The 16827-nt window shown below is 48.1% G+C and overlaps 1 protein-coding gene across 1 annotated transcript in view; it reads right to left on the bottom strand.

Moving 5' to 3' along the window:
• coro7 (coronin 7) overlaps window positions 1-16827 on the bottom strand; it is a 101315-nt gene that overhangs the window by 79619 nt on the left and 4869 nt on the right. The window contains exons 6-7 of the mRNA XM_079745796.1: window positions 16491-16567; window positions 12047-12097 (exon numbers count right to left, since the gene is read on the bottom strand). Coding sequence (XP_079601922.1) covers window positions 12047-12097; window positions 16491-16567 — 128 coding nt within the window. The remainder of the gene's footprint in view (window positions 1-12046; window positions 12098-16490; window positions 16568-16827) is intronic.

The following is a 16827-nucleotide window of genomic DNA, read 5'->3' as shown; positions in this document are numbered from 1 at the left end:
GCTTTGGCAGAGTGGGAGCACATCTGTGTCACTCAAATAGAATGTTGATCCACCCACCGGGATGACTATCAGGTGTCTGTGTGCACACATATGGCAATGATTTCAACCTTTCCCCCCCTCTCTCCATCTCTTTTCCTACTTTACTCTTTTTACTAGTTTATCACTCTTTCCATTTTTTCCCTCTTTCCGTGTTTGCACCAGCGGGGGCCAGCTTATAACCAGCTCTGAAATCGTTTAGCTACGCTCATTTTCGGCAGGACGTAATGGCTCCGTGAGTGGGTGAACAGGCTGGATGAATCGCTGAGGAACTTATTCCAACATGATTAAGATCGGTTAGGTAAATAAATAAAAAAAGCATCCCAGATTTTCCTTCCAGATATCAGGGGACTCTCACAGTGAACCAAAGAAGCAAACATAAGCCTCCTCGTATTAATCAAAGACCGACGAGTGGAACTGGGGCCTTTTGGTATGGTTGTTGACGTCGGTTACGAGGGCCCTGATTGCTGGCTCGGTCTCCGATCCCCTCAAGCCCCCATGCAAAGTGAGGCAGACACATCACTAGCATGCCCCAGAGGCAGTCACCCACCCCTTCAAGCTGTGCCTTATTCTCATCCCTCTCTCTCGCTCGCTCAGCCCCATTTTCCTGATCTTTAATGGTCACGCTCCCTTTCATCCCTTCATTTGTCCTCTCTCTAATCGATAACTGCTGCCATGGTCTTTTTTGTCTTACCATTAAGTCCTTTTTTCTGCCTTTCCATCCACGGCTAATTAGTCGTCTTTTCAGCCATTAGCGGGCTGTCTTTTTCCCGCTCTTCCTTCATGGCCCATTTAAGCACAGATTCATGGGGTTGCAAGCCACTGTCGTGATTGTAACTGGTGCAGACCCAAGGCTGATGAAAGGACAGTGATGTAGCAGATGAGGCAAAAGACACAAGAGGGAGACTGTAATCAATTAATTGTTTTAAGCCAACTTTTTTCCGCGTACACATGTGGTTCATTTGAACCATCCAAGACCTGATTAATCGTCACCGCACATGAACTGCGCAAGCTGACAGAACCGAAACAGACGTTATCCTGGCCCTGGGCCACGGTTTGATTTGACACGTGTCGTGCAACTCATCACGGTGACTGTAAACTGCATGACAGTTTAGTCACTTCTTTGAACACCAGACAGAATGGACATCTATGCAACTTTCTTCCTTATGACACACCACCCTTTACACACACACACACACACACACACACACACACACACACACACACACACACACACACATACACACACACACACACCTTTCTTCCGGACAAAATGAACAGACAAGGTCAGAATCTGGGCAGAGGCTGCCATTCGAGGGAATGAAAAACAAAAGTCAGATCTTCAGGTGCAGCTGCAACAGCACAGGGCTGGAACGAGACCTTGCTGACATCAGAGGGCTTTACACCACCCTGACTCTGTCCTACACATGGGACTGGCCACTGAAATAAAATAAGCATTCCCATTGAACATTTCCATAGGTATTTGGCACCATCATATATATATATAAATAAGATTAAAAACACATTATACCGATACTTCAATCAAGACTGATTTTCCCTTCTCTTTCCTAAGGTTCAGAGCTTTGAATAAACATGGTTGTGAAAGAAGTAGAAGGGAGTTGAGGCAGAGGGACGATGTTTAAGGCTATTGGCCGGTCGGCCCTATAGCGACTCCAGCAGAGCTCCTGGCAAGGGTACAGAGATATGGACAGAATGATTGCTGCTTAAATATAGTGTCCTTTATAAATGGGATAACCAGAGTTCTTAAAGGAATACTACATTTTGGGGTATAGGCTTTTTGTCTGGGTTCCCACACTCAAATGAGTACAATGACTACTCCCATTATTTGGCTGAACTGAATCAATACGTTTATTGCATGGACCTGAGTGTGTCATTGAGAAAAGTATCTACTCCTTTTGCACTCGTATAGAAAGCGTTGCCTTCTAAGAACAGCCTAAGGATTTAAAAATTGAAACAATTAATATATTTTTATAGACAGCTATCTGGTAATTCTTCAATGTGATGTCTTCCTCTGCAACTTTACAGTCAAGTTGTAGTTTACCTGCACAGATTTGACCCCGCAGTCACAGATTCAGCCCAAAATAACAGGCGCAGACTAGTTTTGCATAGAGTTCGTGAATCTTTTTAAAGTCAGACGCTTCCTGGACACGTATTGGGTGTTGCTAGATTTCTGAGAAAACTTAACACATGTACACATTCAGTAAAGCGCACCTAGCAAATTCTAAGTATGTCTGGCCACAGTCTCCCTTTGATGTGGCCGGCACAAGATTACCCTGCATAGATTTTCTAAGGAATGCTTAAAGGAGTGTAGAAACCATTAGTGAGCAGCTAGCCAGGCCAGAATGAATTATTTTCCCTCTCATAATAAGTCATAAATAAAAGATATGGCCAGCGAGCACTTAACCTTGCTTATTTTGGATGACGGCAGGAGAAAGAAGCGGTCACCTGACTTGAGCAAATCCATCTTTGAGTGAGATGAAAGACAAATTACTCCTCCACCCCAATGGCTTTTCTTATTATGTTGCCTTTGAATAAAGGCCAGAATGCCCCCTTTTGGGTATTTTCACTCATCAGTATTTTCATAAAACTTCTTTCTAAGCCCTACACACATTAACTACTGATTCTCCGCAACGGCATCACATTGCGATATTTGCGCCAAAGCCTTCAAATCCCGTTAACTGCTGAGCTCAATGTAACAAAAAACTGAAGTGGTAGCAGGACTGTGATTATTGAGGCATGGTGCTAATTGGAAGGTGTGGCCACAGTGGGGGACCGAGCCAGCCGAGCCGATCGGGGCCCCGGCTGTGATCGCCCCCTCTCTGGGGCCCAGGGACAAAGGAATGGGCCCCGGTGCCTACGCCAAGCGGTGGAGCGAACGGCAACACCAGATGTGTGCAGGGTGCCTACTAACCAGGCCCCGAAGGGTCACCGAGGGCTGCACTGGATGGCATCAGAGAGGTGCCTCGCTGAGTCCAAAATCAAAACGTGCGTATGGCCGCAGGACCAGGATAGAACTGGCTCGACCGGGTCGAGTTTCAGTCCAATAGCGATCTCTAATCTGCGCAGTGCTTTGGTGATCTAAGGAAACTCTGATGGTCGATGCGGTTCAATGAATATTCTTCAGATGGGAGTGTGCGGCTTATTCCGTTTGAATCCAAGACATGGATGCAGGGAGCCTGACAAGACTGGTAATGACAGAGGCAGGAACACTGCTGAAAGCCCTGGGAGGGAACCGTTGAAACGTTAGAACCCATGCAGCACACAAGTGTGCACACCAGACCTACTCAGCGATATGAAAACAAAGACATAATTTATGACCGAGGGAGCAGGGGGGGGTACATCTCTGAAAGGAGAGGAAGAGTGCGAGGGAAACACATCCCATCGTAGTTGCAGATACTGTATGAATCCGTTTTATTCCGGCGTAGGAGGAGGGCATCCTAATGCCATGTGTCATTTACAGCGCTTTCATAATTGCGACGGAAACAGTGAGCTGGCTTTAATCTGCCTCTCGGACCACATTATAAGGCCTGGCGTCTTCAAAGGGCTTATAGAGGCACGTTATGCCGAGGTCTGGATTAGCAAGAGGAACTTGCACGTGAGGCACATGTGTGCGAGACCCTGATGTGTACATGTCGCGTGTGCATACATGACACCCCCCATGACTGCTTAAACCCCAGTGTTTCTTTTTGCCCTGAATTTAGGTTTCACATATCGTTTGTCGTTTGTTTACTTAATGAAATTGTTATGTTAGAAACTTTTTGGAAACCATTTCAGGGAGGGGGGATGAGGGTCGGTGGACACTATTTATGTTTGTATATTCAGAGCAGATGTTCACTAGGAGGGGCTGGATTGGCCAGTGATTAAATGTGAAATATTAGCCCCGGAGCACATCAAACCCACGGTGCACCAATGACTCTTGTTGTATCTACTCTGGCCATTACGTACGAGGGTCAATTCCCACATTCCCTCATGTGGAGTCATGACAACAGCCGAGCACTGGGCTGCTGACAGACTCTTTGATTAATCCCCTCTTTCGCCTGAGCTAACAAAATGTCTCAATCGCCCCAGATATCTGCCATCTACGACCCGCGCTGCAGAGCCAAAACCCCCCCAGCTCTCGCTCTTCACTCGGGGGAGAACACCCTTTGTTTACCTCTCTCACGAACCACCGGTTCATTCAAGTAAAAGATGAACTCACTTACCCCTCGTCCGAGAGAGACGGTGTGAACGAAAAGTGTGGGAGGCCTTGTAGGAACTCCCATTTCATGAAGTAACGTACAGTGGGGAGGAAAACTCACTCCTGTCTGTTCCGGCCACCGTTTTCCAACATAAACATTCTCTGTCAACACAGGTATGCACACCTGGATTTGATTGTGCATAACCTAATGCTTGATGATACGCAGCTGTGCTAGGCTACAGCTTATGTATTTTCATAAGACTGACAAGGACCCACTTTGGTACCTCCTTGGCCAGCGACACTCGGCCGCACCTGTGTTGCGTAGCTTTGAAATGAACGTCTCTGGGCCAGCACTACTTTAGGTGTCACCGCCACGCTGCACGGCGCTGTGTAGCACAACAACAGAACAGCAGGAGGAAAAGGTTACGACATGACAAGAACATTAGTTCTTGTCATGAAGTTACCTCACAGACACACGCAGACAGCCAAAGCCCACATACACAATTAAACCAAGGAGGAATGTGGCTAATGGAAACGCACTGAGGTGTAAATTACGAGGCTAAGATTTCCATGAGGAACCCTCGTAGCTTATGTCCAGCAAAACCATCTGCCTGGTTTAAAACCAGCATCGTGAATCGCCTCGAAAAAAAACCCAAAGGCAGTGGTCCACTGGGATAGCAACAGTGTTTGGTCACGGCTAACATTAGCGACAGAGCTAGTACATGCGGAGAGTAGCATGAACTAGCTCTGTCGCTGATGTCTTCACTAGGGCTCCTGGCTGTGCTTGACAGGCCGGTTATTTGCTCCTCTATAGCGCTGGCCTTATTGGCTCATCAGTTAGGTTCTCCTGACAGGTGAACTCCACAACCTGCTTCCCAACATAATTGATAGGAAGGGGAGTTCTCATTTACGAGCGGGCTAAGGAAAATGTGTTTATGTATCGCCAACCCTTACAAAAGATACAAAACAAGTGTTCCAACTGGCTACATGCACCTAAGCAACATTACAACAACATTAAACAACAGGTCATTAGCAACACAAGCGAGGAGAAAGCTGCCAACATGGAAAGACTGATCGCATCTGAAGGAGCTCGGCCGTTAAGATCTCCACAAATGTTTGGTAAAGGGCGAGGCCAGCACAACTACCCGTTTAAGAAGTTTTAAAAGGTGATGCACACAGCACTGCAGGGTACAATTAAACCCCCTTTCTACGCGTTCAAATGATACTGAGGTTGCGAGCTCTCTCCAAATCAGCCAGAGGAGGCTTTTATTATTTTGCCGATTAAAACACGATGAGGCTGGATTTCCCCTTCCCATAAACATGTGGCGCACGAGTGCACTGATCTCATTCTTCACATCATCGCTGTCATCAAGCCCCCCCTTCCCTGCTCTCCTTTCCCTTTCTGACCTCCGCTGGAAGCAGAACTCGACTCAGACGAGAAATGGTCAACAGGTGTATGGGAGCAGGAGGACGGTACTGGATCTACTCAGCCATTCACCACTCCCCGGGATGCACCGGCAGACTGCGGATTGATTCCCGGCAGCATCCCTTGTGACTCCAGATGTTGCCCACATATGCGCGCAAGGCCTTAATTAGTTGGACAGCAAACAAGTCCCGAGGCTGCCAGCATGCTAATGAGCACTGCGCTCCGAAACGACACCCACATGGAAGTACTCCGTCGCTGCTAGCTGGCTGGCGCACGCACGCACGCACGCACATACACACTTTCTAAACACTGACACTCATCTGTGAAATTCCTGCTTATTCTTCATAAGGGAGGCAGACGTGAGTTACGATAACAATACGAAGAGCCAGCATTACACAGAAGTAGATGTATTGAAAAGGCATGAATCTGAGAGGAAGAGGAGATTAGCAGGGGTCAGGAAGAGTTATGACCGCAGATATCTCGAACCTGCAACAATTCACTACCAGCTGATCTATCGCGGTTTATTGGATGTGTATTGCAGAGTGAAAAAGTCACTTTTCACTTTTTCCTGTTTGATGTGCGGACATTGAAAGGTCAGGCTTCATCGAGACGGGAAGGTCAAAGGTTATATGGATTAGACTGGGGAAGCAACATTTTATTGGGCCAACCTGCCAGGAAAACCAACAAACCCTGAAATAGACACATTCTACTGGATTCGCCAGGTGTCTTTTACTTTACACAAGGAATATTTTCCAAAGGAAAAATACTTTCCAGAAGCTGTGCTGCCTAACGGGGTGTATCAAGTATTTCTAAATCAAATATATATGAAGACATCCATAAAAAATACTTTAATGACCAGTAACTTAAGCCGTCTGGAACTGTTATGTTAAAAACCGAGATACATTTAAACCTAGGTGGGAGGGAAAAGGCTTTGAGAAAAAGTTCTCTCTCCGAGAACACACACACACATAGAAACATCTTACGAAGACAGGTTTACATTGGGAGGAGAGGAATAGATTTTGGACGCATCGTCAGAGCGTAACTCTAGGAGAGCACTGCCATGAACCGACTCACATTCACAATTCGAACGCTGCCCAAGCATTCACTTAGGCTACGTTCCAATCAAAACAAAGTCCTCAGCTCAAGGTTGTGTGAATTGATATAGAACAAGACATGAACACAAATATCAATTTTTCGCCCGATGAGCTAGTTGCAACCGGTGGCAGTGGGCAAGCAATTAAAGCAATTAAAGTGATTAAAAATGGCACTCTGTGTGTTTGATAACACAAAGAGACAGCTAAGGGAGCTGCTCGTTCGGGATATAATGATGGCAATTGATGGCCACCTTCCGAAATTCAGAATACAGGTTTACACCGCAAGAGGGAATGAGTTGAACAAAAATCAAGATCTAAATCAGATCTCGATGTAGACAATGTCAACAATTAACCTAAGGTCTCAGCAAACCAGCCACATCACCCACATCACAGGCAAAAGCGTGTGGAGTCGATGGTTGGATCCAAGCTGAATTGTGAGCTCCTACTTTGAGCTTGGTCTCTGCTGTACGGCCCTGACACGATGTGGGACTGCACCTTGGTGCCAGATGGATGTTTCATTTCACATTTCATGCTGTTGACTGTAGGCCAGTCCTGTTAGTATAAGGCATTCCGTGATATGTAAACATGGTTAATCCTGAATGATCTATCTATCAAATGCTAATCCCTGGCAGCCCTGGAAGTGTACTTGAACTTCATCTTGAATTCGGACACTATGAGATTAGAGAAAAGCGTTTTTTTTTTGAGAGAGTTCTAGGAAGGAAGGATGGGGGGGGGTGGGTGTCATGGTAGCGATCCATACAGACTTTGTGGTGATTTTGTGATTTTTTTTGTCACTACCTTCCTGCACAGCAGTTATAATGAGCGAAGTTGGTTTAGAAATGTGCAACTCGTGTTTTTCTGTAATGACAGGGGCCGGCCATATTAACCGAGGTGTTTGGGTTCCTGATGGTGTTCATTTTTTGCGTAGTGTCTCGTAAAAGGCACTTTGACTTGGGTAGAAAAACGAGACCTTGAGTTCGGAGCACCGTAGAACGTTTACAAACTGGCGCGTGGAGACAGGATTATAGAAATAATTTCTCTAAATTACAGTCTTAATTAAGGAACAGTAACCAAAATGGGATGGATAATATCAGATATATTACCAAGTTTAAAACTATTTTTGGTTTACTGCTCCTTAAACGACTTTTGAGAGAGGAAATGAAAAATAACACCCAACACTACTTTTTCCTTTACATATTCAATTAGGGGCTTATTCAGGGATGAAGCTACTGTATGAGGTTTCCTCGTTGAACCCAATTCCTCCATTCTCCTTCGTTGACATCCCTCTGGGTCCATGGATTTGAACCCACGTTTGGGTCTCAGTGCAGCCGTCACTAAGCTGCATTGTGCCCTCTGCCAGAAGCAACACTTACTGAGTATAACCCAGCATGGGTAGTTTATTCTGAATTTAAAGAGAAACCTAAACGCGGACGCTCAAGCAAGCAAAGGCTTGCATCCAAAAATAAATGTGTGCCATGGGCACACACACACACACACACACACACACACACACATAAATCGGGGATTACCTGTACACACCCAAACACACTAGAGTGTCCCTGTATTTTACGGGAGGACATTAAAGATATAGTATATTATTTTACTGGGGGACATTAAAGGTACAGTATATTAGGCTCTTGGGCTCCACCACCACATTTGAGCAGGGAGACTGCAGTGCCTTTTTTTAAACATTTGTTTTTTTCTGGCCCTGCCTTGGGTCGGGCCCTCGGAGCCAAGCCGTCCCAGCCTGGGGCCCTCTCTCATTTCAGCCAGAGCAGCAGAGGGCTGAGCTGAAAGGGAGGAATCTGCCCGTCCCGTCCAGAGAACTATTCCCTTTTCCTGTCCCTCCCGCTCTGCCAGCGGCCACAGATCCACGGCTCCATAGCCCACACTTACCCAAACTATGAGGGGTATTTTCAGCACTGTAATTTGAGGAAACACACACACACACACACACACACACACACACACACACACGATGTAAACAGTGTACACACACACACTGTATACACACACGGGCCGTACAAATAGAGAGCCAGAGTTGGGATGCTAATGGACACCCAGGCACGTGCACTGAACCACAACTACACAGATCCTCGCCAAGCGGGCAAGAGAGACAGAGAGAGAGAGAGAGAGACAGAGAGACAGAGAGAGAGAGACAGAGAGAGAGAGATGGACAGAGAGACAGAGAGACAGAGAGAGAGAGACAGAGAGACAGATAGAGAGAGAGAGACAGAGAGACAGAGAGAGACAGAGAGAGAGAGAGAGAGAGAGAGAGCGAGAGAGCAGAAAACAGGAGGCCCACTAAAGGGATGGTATGGCGAAAAAGAGTGAGACCCAGAATAGCTGAGGGATTTTCAACTACAACTGACCTCAGTATTTTATATGTTTATGAATATATATCTGTATATATATATGACCATTTGATAGCAGTAATTTCATTATGAGCTGGTTGCGATACCAAATGCCTGGTATACAACGACTCATAGTGCAAATAGAAAGGCAACCAGTAGTGAGATGAGATCAATGCCACATGTGTGCATAGACACATTCAGAGAGCAGCACGCCACCTAAATATACCCCTCCACACACACACACACACACACACACACACACACACACACACACACACACACACACACACACCCCTGTCCGAGCCGAGGCCTTAAATTATCCTGCAACGGTCTTATTTCCCATAAATACGACAGGAGCATGGCTGTAATTAGGGCCTATGTTTACCCCACCTGCCTGAGGCCAGGCCCAGTCCATTTCTGGCCAACCTCAGGCTACTATACTGGACCGCCGTGCCCTGGGCGGATTGCAGACTCCACAACCAGCACCACACGCTCCTAGGACATGACTCTGGACCATGGCGTCATATCTTTATATATATACTGTATATATTAACACATTTTTGCTGTGTGAGTGTGATGTGAAGGTATAAATTGTGTTCTGTGAACATGAAAGAAATGCCGGGCATAGGCAAGCATGCATATTTTTCTGCAATCTGCTGGGATTGCAGACGGACAGATTTAAGTAATTTAATAAAATGAGATTAAAGTATAAAAACATGTGAATCTGAATATACAGGGAGTACAGCATCAGGGGAGTCTTTCCTGAAAGACGGTGTGCCCGCGAGGTGATTTCAACCAAGAGTCACGGCTTCTGGTTCTGATTAGGCCTTCTGATTGGCCCCTCTTTACCCCCAAGAAGACCTCCTATAGCGGGGGCTACGAACTCACATAGACAATCTCCCCACCGCATTCTGTTTACCTTGTGGCCAACCGTGACGCCGCCTGCCGTCAGAACGGCGGCTGAACGAAACAGAGCAATCAGAGGGCCGGGATGCTCAGGCTTGTCTCCCAAACAAAGCTATTCTGCGGCGTCGTACTGCGAGCTACGCTGAGCCACCATGTTTAAACCGCTGCGATGATCCGCAATGGGAGTGTGTCGACAGGAGGCCTGACGTGTCGAGCATCACACCCTCCTCCTTGCCTTCCCGCCTGTTCTGCTCGTCTTCTACATTATCCTTCCATCTCCTCCCCTCTCTCTCTTCCCCATCTTCTTCTATCTCCTCTCTCCCTCCACCAGGCTTGGGCCCAGTATACTCCTTGGTAATGACAGAACACGCACGCACGAACGCATGCGAACACGGTGCTCTTCTTTATTACCAAACGTGCCACGCTGCAAACCTATTTTGTGACACACACACACACACAGACACACACACACACACAAATCTATTGAAATTATTTTCCGACTGTGGGGGGACGTGCGATGTCTGGCCTGCAGGGGGAGTATGGGCAGGTTGGGAGCGCACGGGATTGGCCGGGGGGATTGGACCTGATGGCGAGCAGGTGTCTGCACTCAGGCCAATCAGGGAGCGTGTACTTACGTGCCTGCTTTGTGTTGTAGTGGGAAGGAGAAACCCGGAGAACGGACCCCCGAGATCCCGCACGAGGGAAACCCACACGAGGGCCAGAGAGAGAGACATTGTGGGAACGGACCCCCTTTTTGTGTTACCCTTACGAGTTTTGTGTTTTCGTTAAATTAAGCAATAAAAGAGACCTCCCCCTGAGGGACGACACCCCTGCCTGCTCGCCTGTGTGTGTGAACCCGCTACACCGACACTGGCCTTAAAAAATGTGTGCGGTGAGTCTTGATCTTGAAAGCGTATTTGCCTTATGGCTGCAGAGCAAACCCTTCACAAAAGGTCTGTTGAGAGGCAGTGAGTGATAGGGAACCTCAACGGTTTGACACACCTGACACGACCACTCAGGTTCAAACACCTCACAGCGGAAGCACCCGCCGCTCTTGTGTTGCCTAAGCAAACATGCCAGGACACATACACACACACACACAATCCATGCCTCCATTTGTAAGTGAAGGAGAAAATCCAATATTTGTTAGTTGTACTTTTTTTTTCTTTTTTACACTGGCCTCTCAGTTGTCATTTAATTCCACACATACCTACGGAACAGTAAGTCTTTCATTACTGTTTGAGACCGGCACACACACACACACACACACACACACACACACACACACACACACACACACACACACACACACACACACACACACACACACACAAACGGAGCTGAAGCATAGACATATGCTACGTGCCCCCCCCCCCCATTCATCCAACGCTGCGTCCCCCTCTAGGTGTTGCCCTGATCCCACGCGGTGTTTGGGTAGCGCGCGCCATGTTTACCGGCCTCCTCCCCAGCGGTGAGCCCTCTACCTGAGGGGGTCCCACGCTGGGAGAGACGCCCCCCCCCCCCCCCCCCCGTAGCTCCTTATCCCTGTACAGCACACCACACCACCCACGTACGCAAACACCCCCACCTCGCCGTTCCCTCCCCCCCGATCCAGTTCCTCATTCCAGGTTTTGTTTTCGCCGATGGGAGACTGGTTGGCTCCGCCACCGGCCCCCCCCGTTGCCATCTGTGACAGATTTCCACCAGGGAACGCCAGCATGGACGGTGTGGTTGTTTGGGAAGCAGCGCTGCATCTATAAATCAATCAGCCTCAAGGACCAATCAGGGAGGATCCCCAGCAGCCGAGGCCTCTGGGCAAATGTCAACATGTGTACTGCCAGTCGCGGGAAAACTGCATTGATATGGTGTGTGTGTGTGTGTGTGTGTGTGTGTGTGTGTGTGTGTGTGTGTGTGTGTGTGAACCCCCCCCCTTCCACTAAACATGGGGGACAATCAGGAATCTGAGGTCTGGTTGTGGTTCGAACCGGTTGTTCAGATGTGATGGTGATGACAGAGAGAGTATGGTGTTTACCTGAACAGGTGTCAGCTGGGCCCTGGGATCAAACACTCTGAGCATTTTGTCCTGAGACAGAGAGAGAAAGAGAGGGAGAAAAAAATACATTATTAGAAGTTTGAAGTAGGAAAAAAAATATCATAATAACAATTTTAATCTCCTTTGCAAGAGATGGAGATGAAGGGAAAGGGGAGGACTTTATGAGTAGTCTGATCAAGGTCCAATGTCGCTCATCAAAGTAAGATCAGATACAAGCAACCCACTACCATCACCGACCACACTAAACACACTGACTCGGTCACACACACACACACAGATACTCTCTCACACACACAGTCTCACACACACCCACCGTGCCCGCCCACCACATCCCATCAAAGTGGGCGTGGCACGGGAGTAGCCTCTTTTTTATTTATTTTTCACACAGATATGCTGCGCACACAGAACCCGTGTGTGTGTGTGTGTGTCTAAGTCTGGAGAAAATCCCCAACTGTGTGTGTGTGTGTGTGAGAGTCTGAAGGCCAGTGTGTTCCACAGGGAACATCTGTGAAGAGCCATGAAGGGGACGATCTGCACGAGAGCGGAACGGGCACGTGAGAGTTCAGCATGGAACGAGCCCGGAGAGACGAGGACGGGGGACTCGCGGTCGAACAGAAGTGGCGGGAATACTTCTAGAAGGATCTATACAGCATGCTGAGCACCTCCGCTGAAAAACTAACGTTAATCACTATTGATCCTATTGAGGGTCAGCTTTCCCCTGGATCAATCCGCCCAGCTATTGAGACTAATGACAATAAGGACATTCAATCCCTGGTGATATTTGATGATGGATAACAAGGTTGGGCTCACATTTAATACGTTCTGTCTGGTGAGCAGGAAGCTTGAAGTGCGGGCACACATGTGCAGAGAATGACCCGTGTGTCCGCAGCCATCTGTGTGCTATTTGAAGCCGTTTCAACACAAACTAATTTATCCATCATTGATCACTTGATGAACTCTTCATGCCCACCCCCCCCCACACACACACACAAATCCTAACACACACTTACCCGGACCCACACACACACACTCCCCTCTCAGCCATACGGCATCAATCACATCGGCCAATCAAGGGGGGGGGATCCTGTAAGATTGAAGGGAAATGGGAGCTAATGGGAACAGGCTGTGTCCGGGACATGCGTGTCTGCTACGCTGTCACTCAATACGTCTGTGTGACCGCGATCACGGACGACCGTGATCCCCCTGGCTGATAGCAGGTAATCACCATAAGTGGGCCAGACCAAACACACGGGCACTTACCAACCATATTTATGTCAGTTCCAATCGGGACGTAGACGTAGACACACACACACACACAGACACACAAACACACACACACACACTTCAAGCCTCCCCTGGCTGACCCACTCCTCCGGAGAAGGTTTGTAATTCACCGTGAATTGGCTCCAACGGCAAACAAGGTGGAGTGAGGGAGAGAAGCTCCTATTCTGTCCCTCTCACTCCTGTGTCTGTGTGTGTGTGTGTGTGTGTGTGTGTGTGTGTGTGTGTGTGTGTGTGTGTGTGTGTGTGTGTGTGTGTGTGTGTGTGTGTGTGTGTGTGTGTGTGTGTGTGTGTGTGTGTGTGTGTGTGGCTCCTGGCCCACCCAGCACTGGCCCCGATGGCCCCAGGGCTCCGGCTAAGGCCTCTGTGACCGGCGCATAAGCCAAGGACACGCAATGAGAAGAGCCAGGGCAGAACCTCCATCTCATGCGCACACAAGCACACACACTCACACACACACTGAACTTTAAATTCTAAGTCTGGAGAAAATCCCCAATGTTCATTCTGGTTAGCTAAACTGTAATCTCTATTATGCTATGACAATAGCATAGTTAATTTGCAATGTAATTTGGAGACATTGCTATTTGCAATAGCAATGTAATTTGGAGAAAGTTATATTGTATCCAAAATGTGTATATGTGCATGAAATCATGGACAAGCACACACACACACACACACACACACAGCTGCAGCCCGTCTTATCCAGTGTTGACGAGCGTGCGTGTGAAAGAGGATGCAAACTGGCTTTGCAAACACCCACTCCAGAGCTCCGTCCGTAACTATGATAACACACATTCAGAAGAGCAAACACACGGCCTTCAAGACAGATAACAAACCAACACAACCACTCATAAAATCACAGGCAGTATCCCTGTGTACGTGTACGTGTGTGTGTGTGTGTGTGTGTGTGTGTGTGTGTGTGTGTGTGTGTGTGTGTGTGTGTGTGTGTGTGTGTGTGTGTGTGTGTGTGTGTGTGTGTGTGTGTGTGTTCAAAACAGCAGCTGTTCAATCAAACCAACTCATTCTCACCCAGCTGATAATGAGATTTTGTTGAAGTGCGATGCTAAAACACACACACAGACAAACACACACACACACACTGTGGGAATCGGCAATCCACGCTGCTCTTCTCAATCACCAAACGTGCCACGCTGCCAAACCACTTTGCTCCGTCTCCCAGGGTAACAGTTGTGTCTTTCAGCCAGTTGTGAGTGACACTGACGTGGGACTGTACAGCCGTCCTGTCCCAGGTCCTCTGTGAACGCTCACATTCTGCCGAAATACGAGCTCATCCAGGCATTACATTCAGCCGTCTCATACAATACTATAAATCCAGAGACACCTCGTCTCTAACCACCGTTGCCTCCCATTCTCCCACCCCCCCTCCCTCTGTCCCTCCTCCCTCCTCTCTGTAAATCCCTCATGTCAGACAGCCTCTCCTCCCTGTTGCTCTCATCGCCGTCGCTCCCTGCCATACTCCATTGCATCTCTCTCTCTCTCTCTCTCTCTCCCCCCCCTCTTTATCTCCTCTCTCTCTCCCCCACCATCTATGTCTGTCTCTCTCTCCCCCTCTTTATCTCCCCCTCTCTCTCTCTCCCCCACCCTCTATGTCTCTGTTTCTTTCTCTCCCTCTCTCTCTCTCTCCCTCTCTCTCTCTCCCTCTCTCTCCCCTCTTTATCTCCCCCTCTCTCTCTCTCTCCCCTCTTTATCTCCCCCTCTCTCTCTCTCCCCTCTTTATCTCTCTCTCTCTCTCTCTCTCCTTGCATCAATACACAGCCCACAAGTGTCACGCGTTCGGGAGGTGGTCTGCCTCACCCTCTCTTCCTCCCCTTAATCTTCATCCCCTCCCTCTTCCTCACCCTAACCCTTCATCTCCTCACCCTCCCCCTTTTTCTCCTCACCCTCACCCTCATGTGCGCCCCGATGTTTACCCCGGGGGGGCTGGCAGTGGGGAGGGGTCCCACATGGTACCGGGCCTGTTTGCTTTAATAAGCTGGACTGGGGCGATTGAAGGGGCTCTTTTTGGGGGAAGGGTATGAGTGGGGGGAGGGGGGGGTTAAATGACAACAGAGAGAACCTCTGGGGCCCCTGGCTCTGATCCCGGCTCACGTTTCGGCCCTCAATCGCTGCTCGGCCCCTTATTCTTGCAGGCTGCGTTAAGACCTGTGGGTGCGTGTGCGTGTGCGCGTGTGCGTGTGTGTGTGTGACGGCCAATTATCTTGTCACGGTTGACGTTGCGCACAAGGGACATAAAGACGTAATAGGTGGGGGTCATTTGTCTCTTGTCAGTGAATATAAAAACAGGGGCAGGGGGTTGAAAACAGACTGACATTCGAAGGAGGTGGGTGCACCCAGAAATGACAGGCCATCCACCCTAAGCACTTTGTGTCAAGCGCACGTAGAACTTCCGACTGTGTCCATGTTATCGTTGGAAACATCTTCTGGCCTTCTGTCTCGAAACCACACCATGAATACGGTAACATAAACAAAGGTAGCCCTCACGCGGTTTTATCAAGGAATCAAATCCCAGCAAACATTAAAGCTGACTCACACTTGAAGGACACACCACGCGCTTTGCTTGTTGTTTCTAGGTGGCCGTGCCATGCTGTTTCATACGCTCTCCTTTAGATTTATGGACATGGGCTCTTCCACCCTCTCCACTTTCAGGATCACAACCGGGTTAGCTGGTCCAGGATTGAGACATCACCCATGCCTTCAGGTAATGTATCACTGTGCAGACAGACAGGCTGGCTGCCACACTTCTCTCTATCAAATATCCTTGACTCAAGAGTGCAATGTCGCAATCACAAACGGCTCTCGCCAAGTGAAGTGTTGACTCATTCCTGTTGATGTTGACGTGTTTCAACTGCCCAATAGGATTCTCACTGGGGTTTATGAGTGACACTCACTCTGAGCTTCATCTCTGGGTCTCAAACTGAAGGTGCACAACTGGAACCTTGGCTATGAGCGACATCTAGTGGCCACACATACCAACTACAACCATCGAATTTTAATTGTTGTTTTTATGATAGCTCTGGAGACGGGTCAGCATTAAAGGCTTGATTAGGGTACGAAACAAAGGTTCCATGTTACAGTTTAGTAAGTGTTCTGTACTGCATGTTCTGCTGTGTACGCTACTCACCAGGCAGGAAGATGCAAGCAGAGAGCCATCTTGCTTCCAACTCAGACTCTGCAACTTGTCATCGTGCTGCTCCAGCACTGTAAGAACACACAAACACACACACACACACACACACACACACACATAAATCAGTAATTACAATTTGCAGAAATGATTGATGAGACATTGCATTACATTACAGCCAGCTATGGTTTTAATAGAGAACATGAAAGCTAATAAATAAAAAGCCTGAGATGTGATGGCGCCAATAAAGATGAGACAAGAAAAGAAAGCGGTGACCATCTGCAGCACAGCATCAATTCACCAATCGGTCAATATCCAACTTAATACCGCATAT

The sequence above is a fragment of the Pollachius pollachius genome, assembly GCF_949987615.1.
Source record: "Pollachius pollachius genome assembly, chromosome: 11".
Taxonomy (NCBI): Eukaryota; Metazoa; Chordata; class Actinopteri; order Gadiformes; family Gadidae; genus Pollachius; species Pollachius pollachius.
The sequence above is the reverse complement of the archived record's forward strand: the minus strand, read 5'-3'. Positions and strand labels throughout refer to the sequence as shown.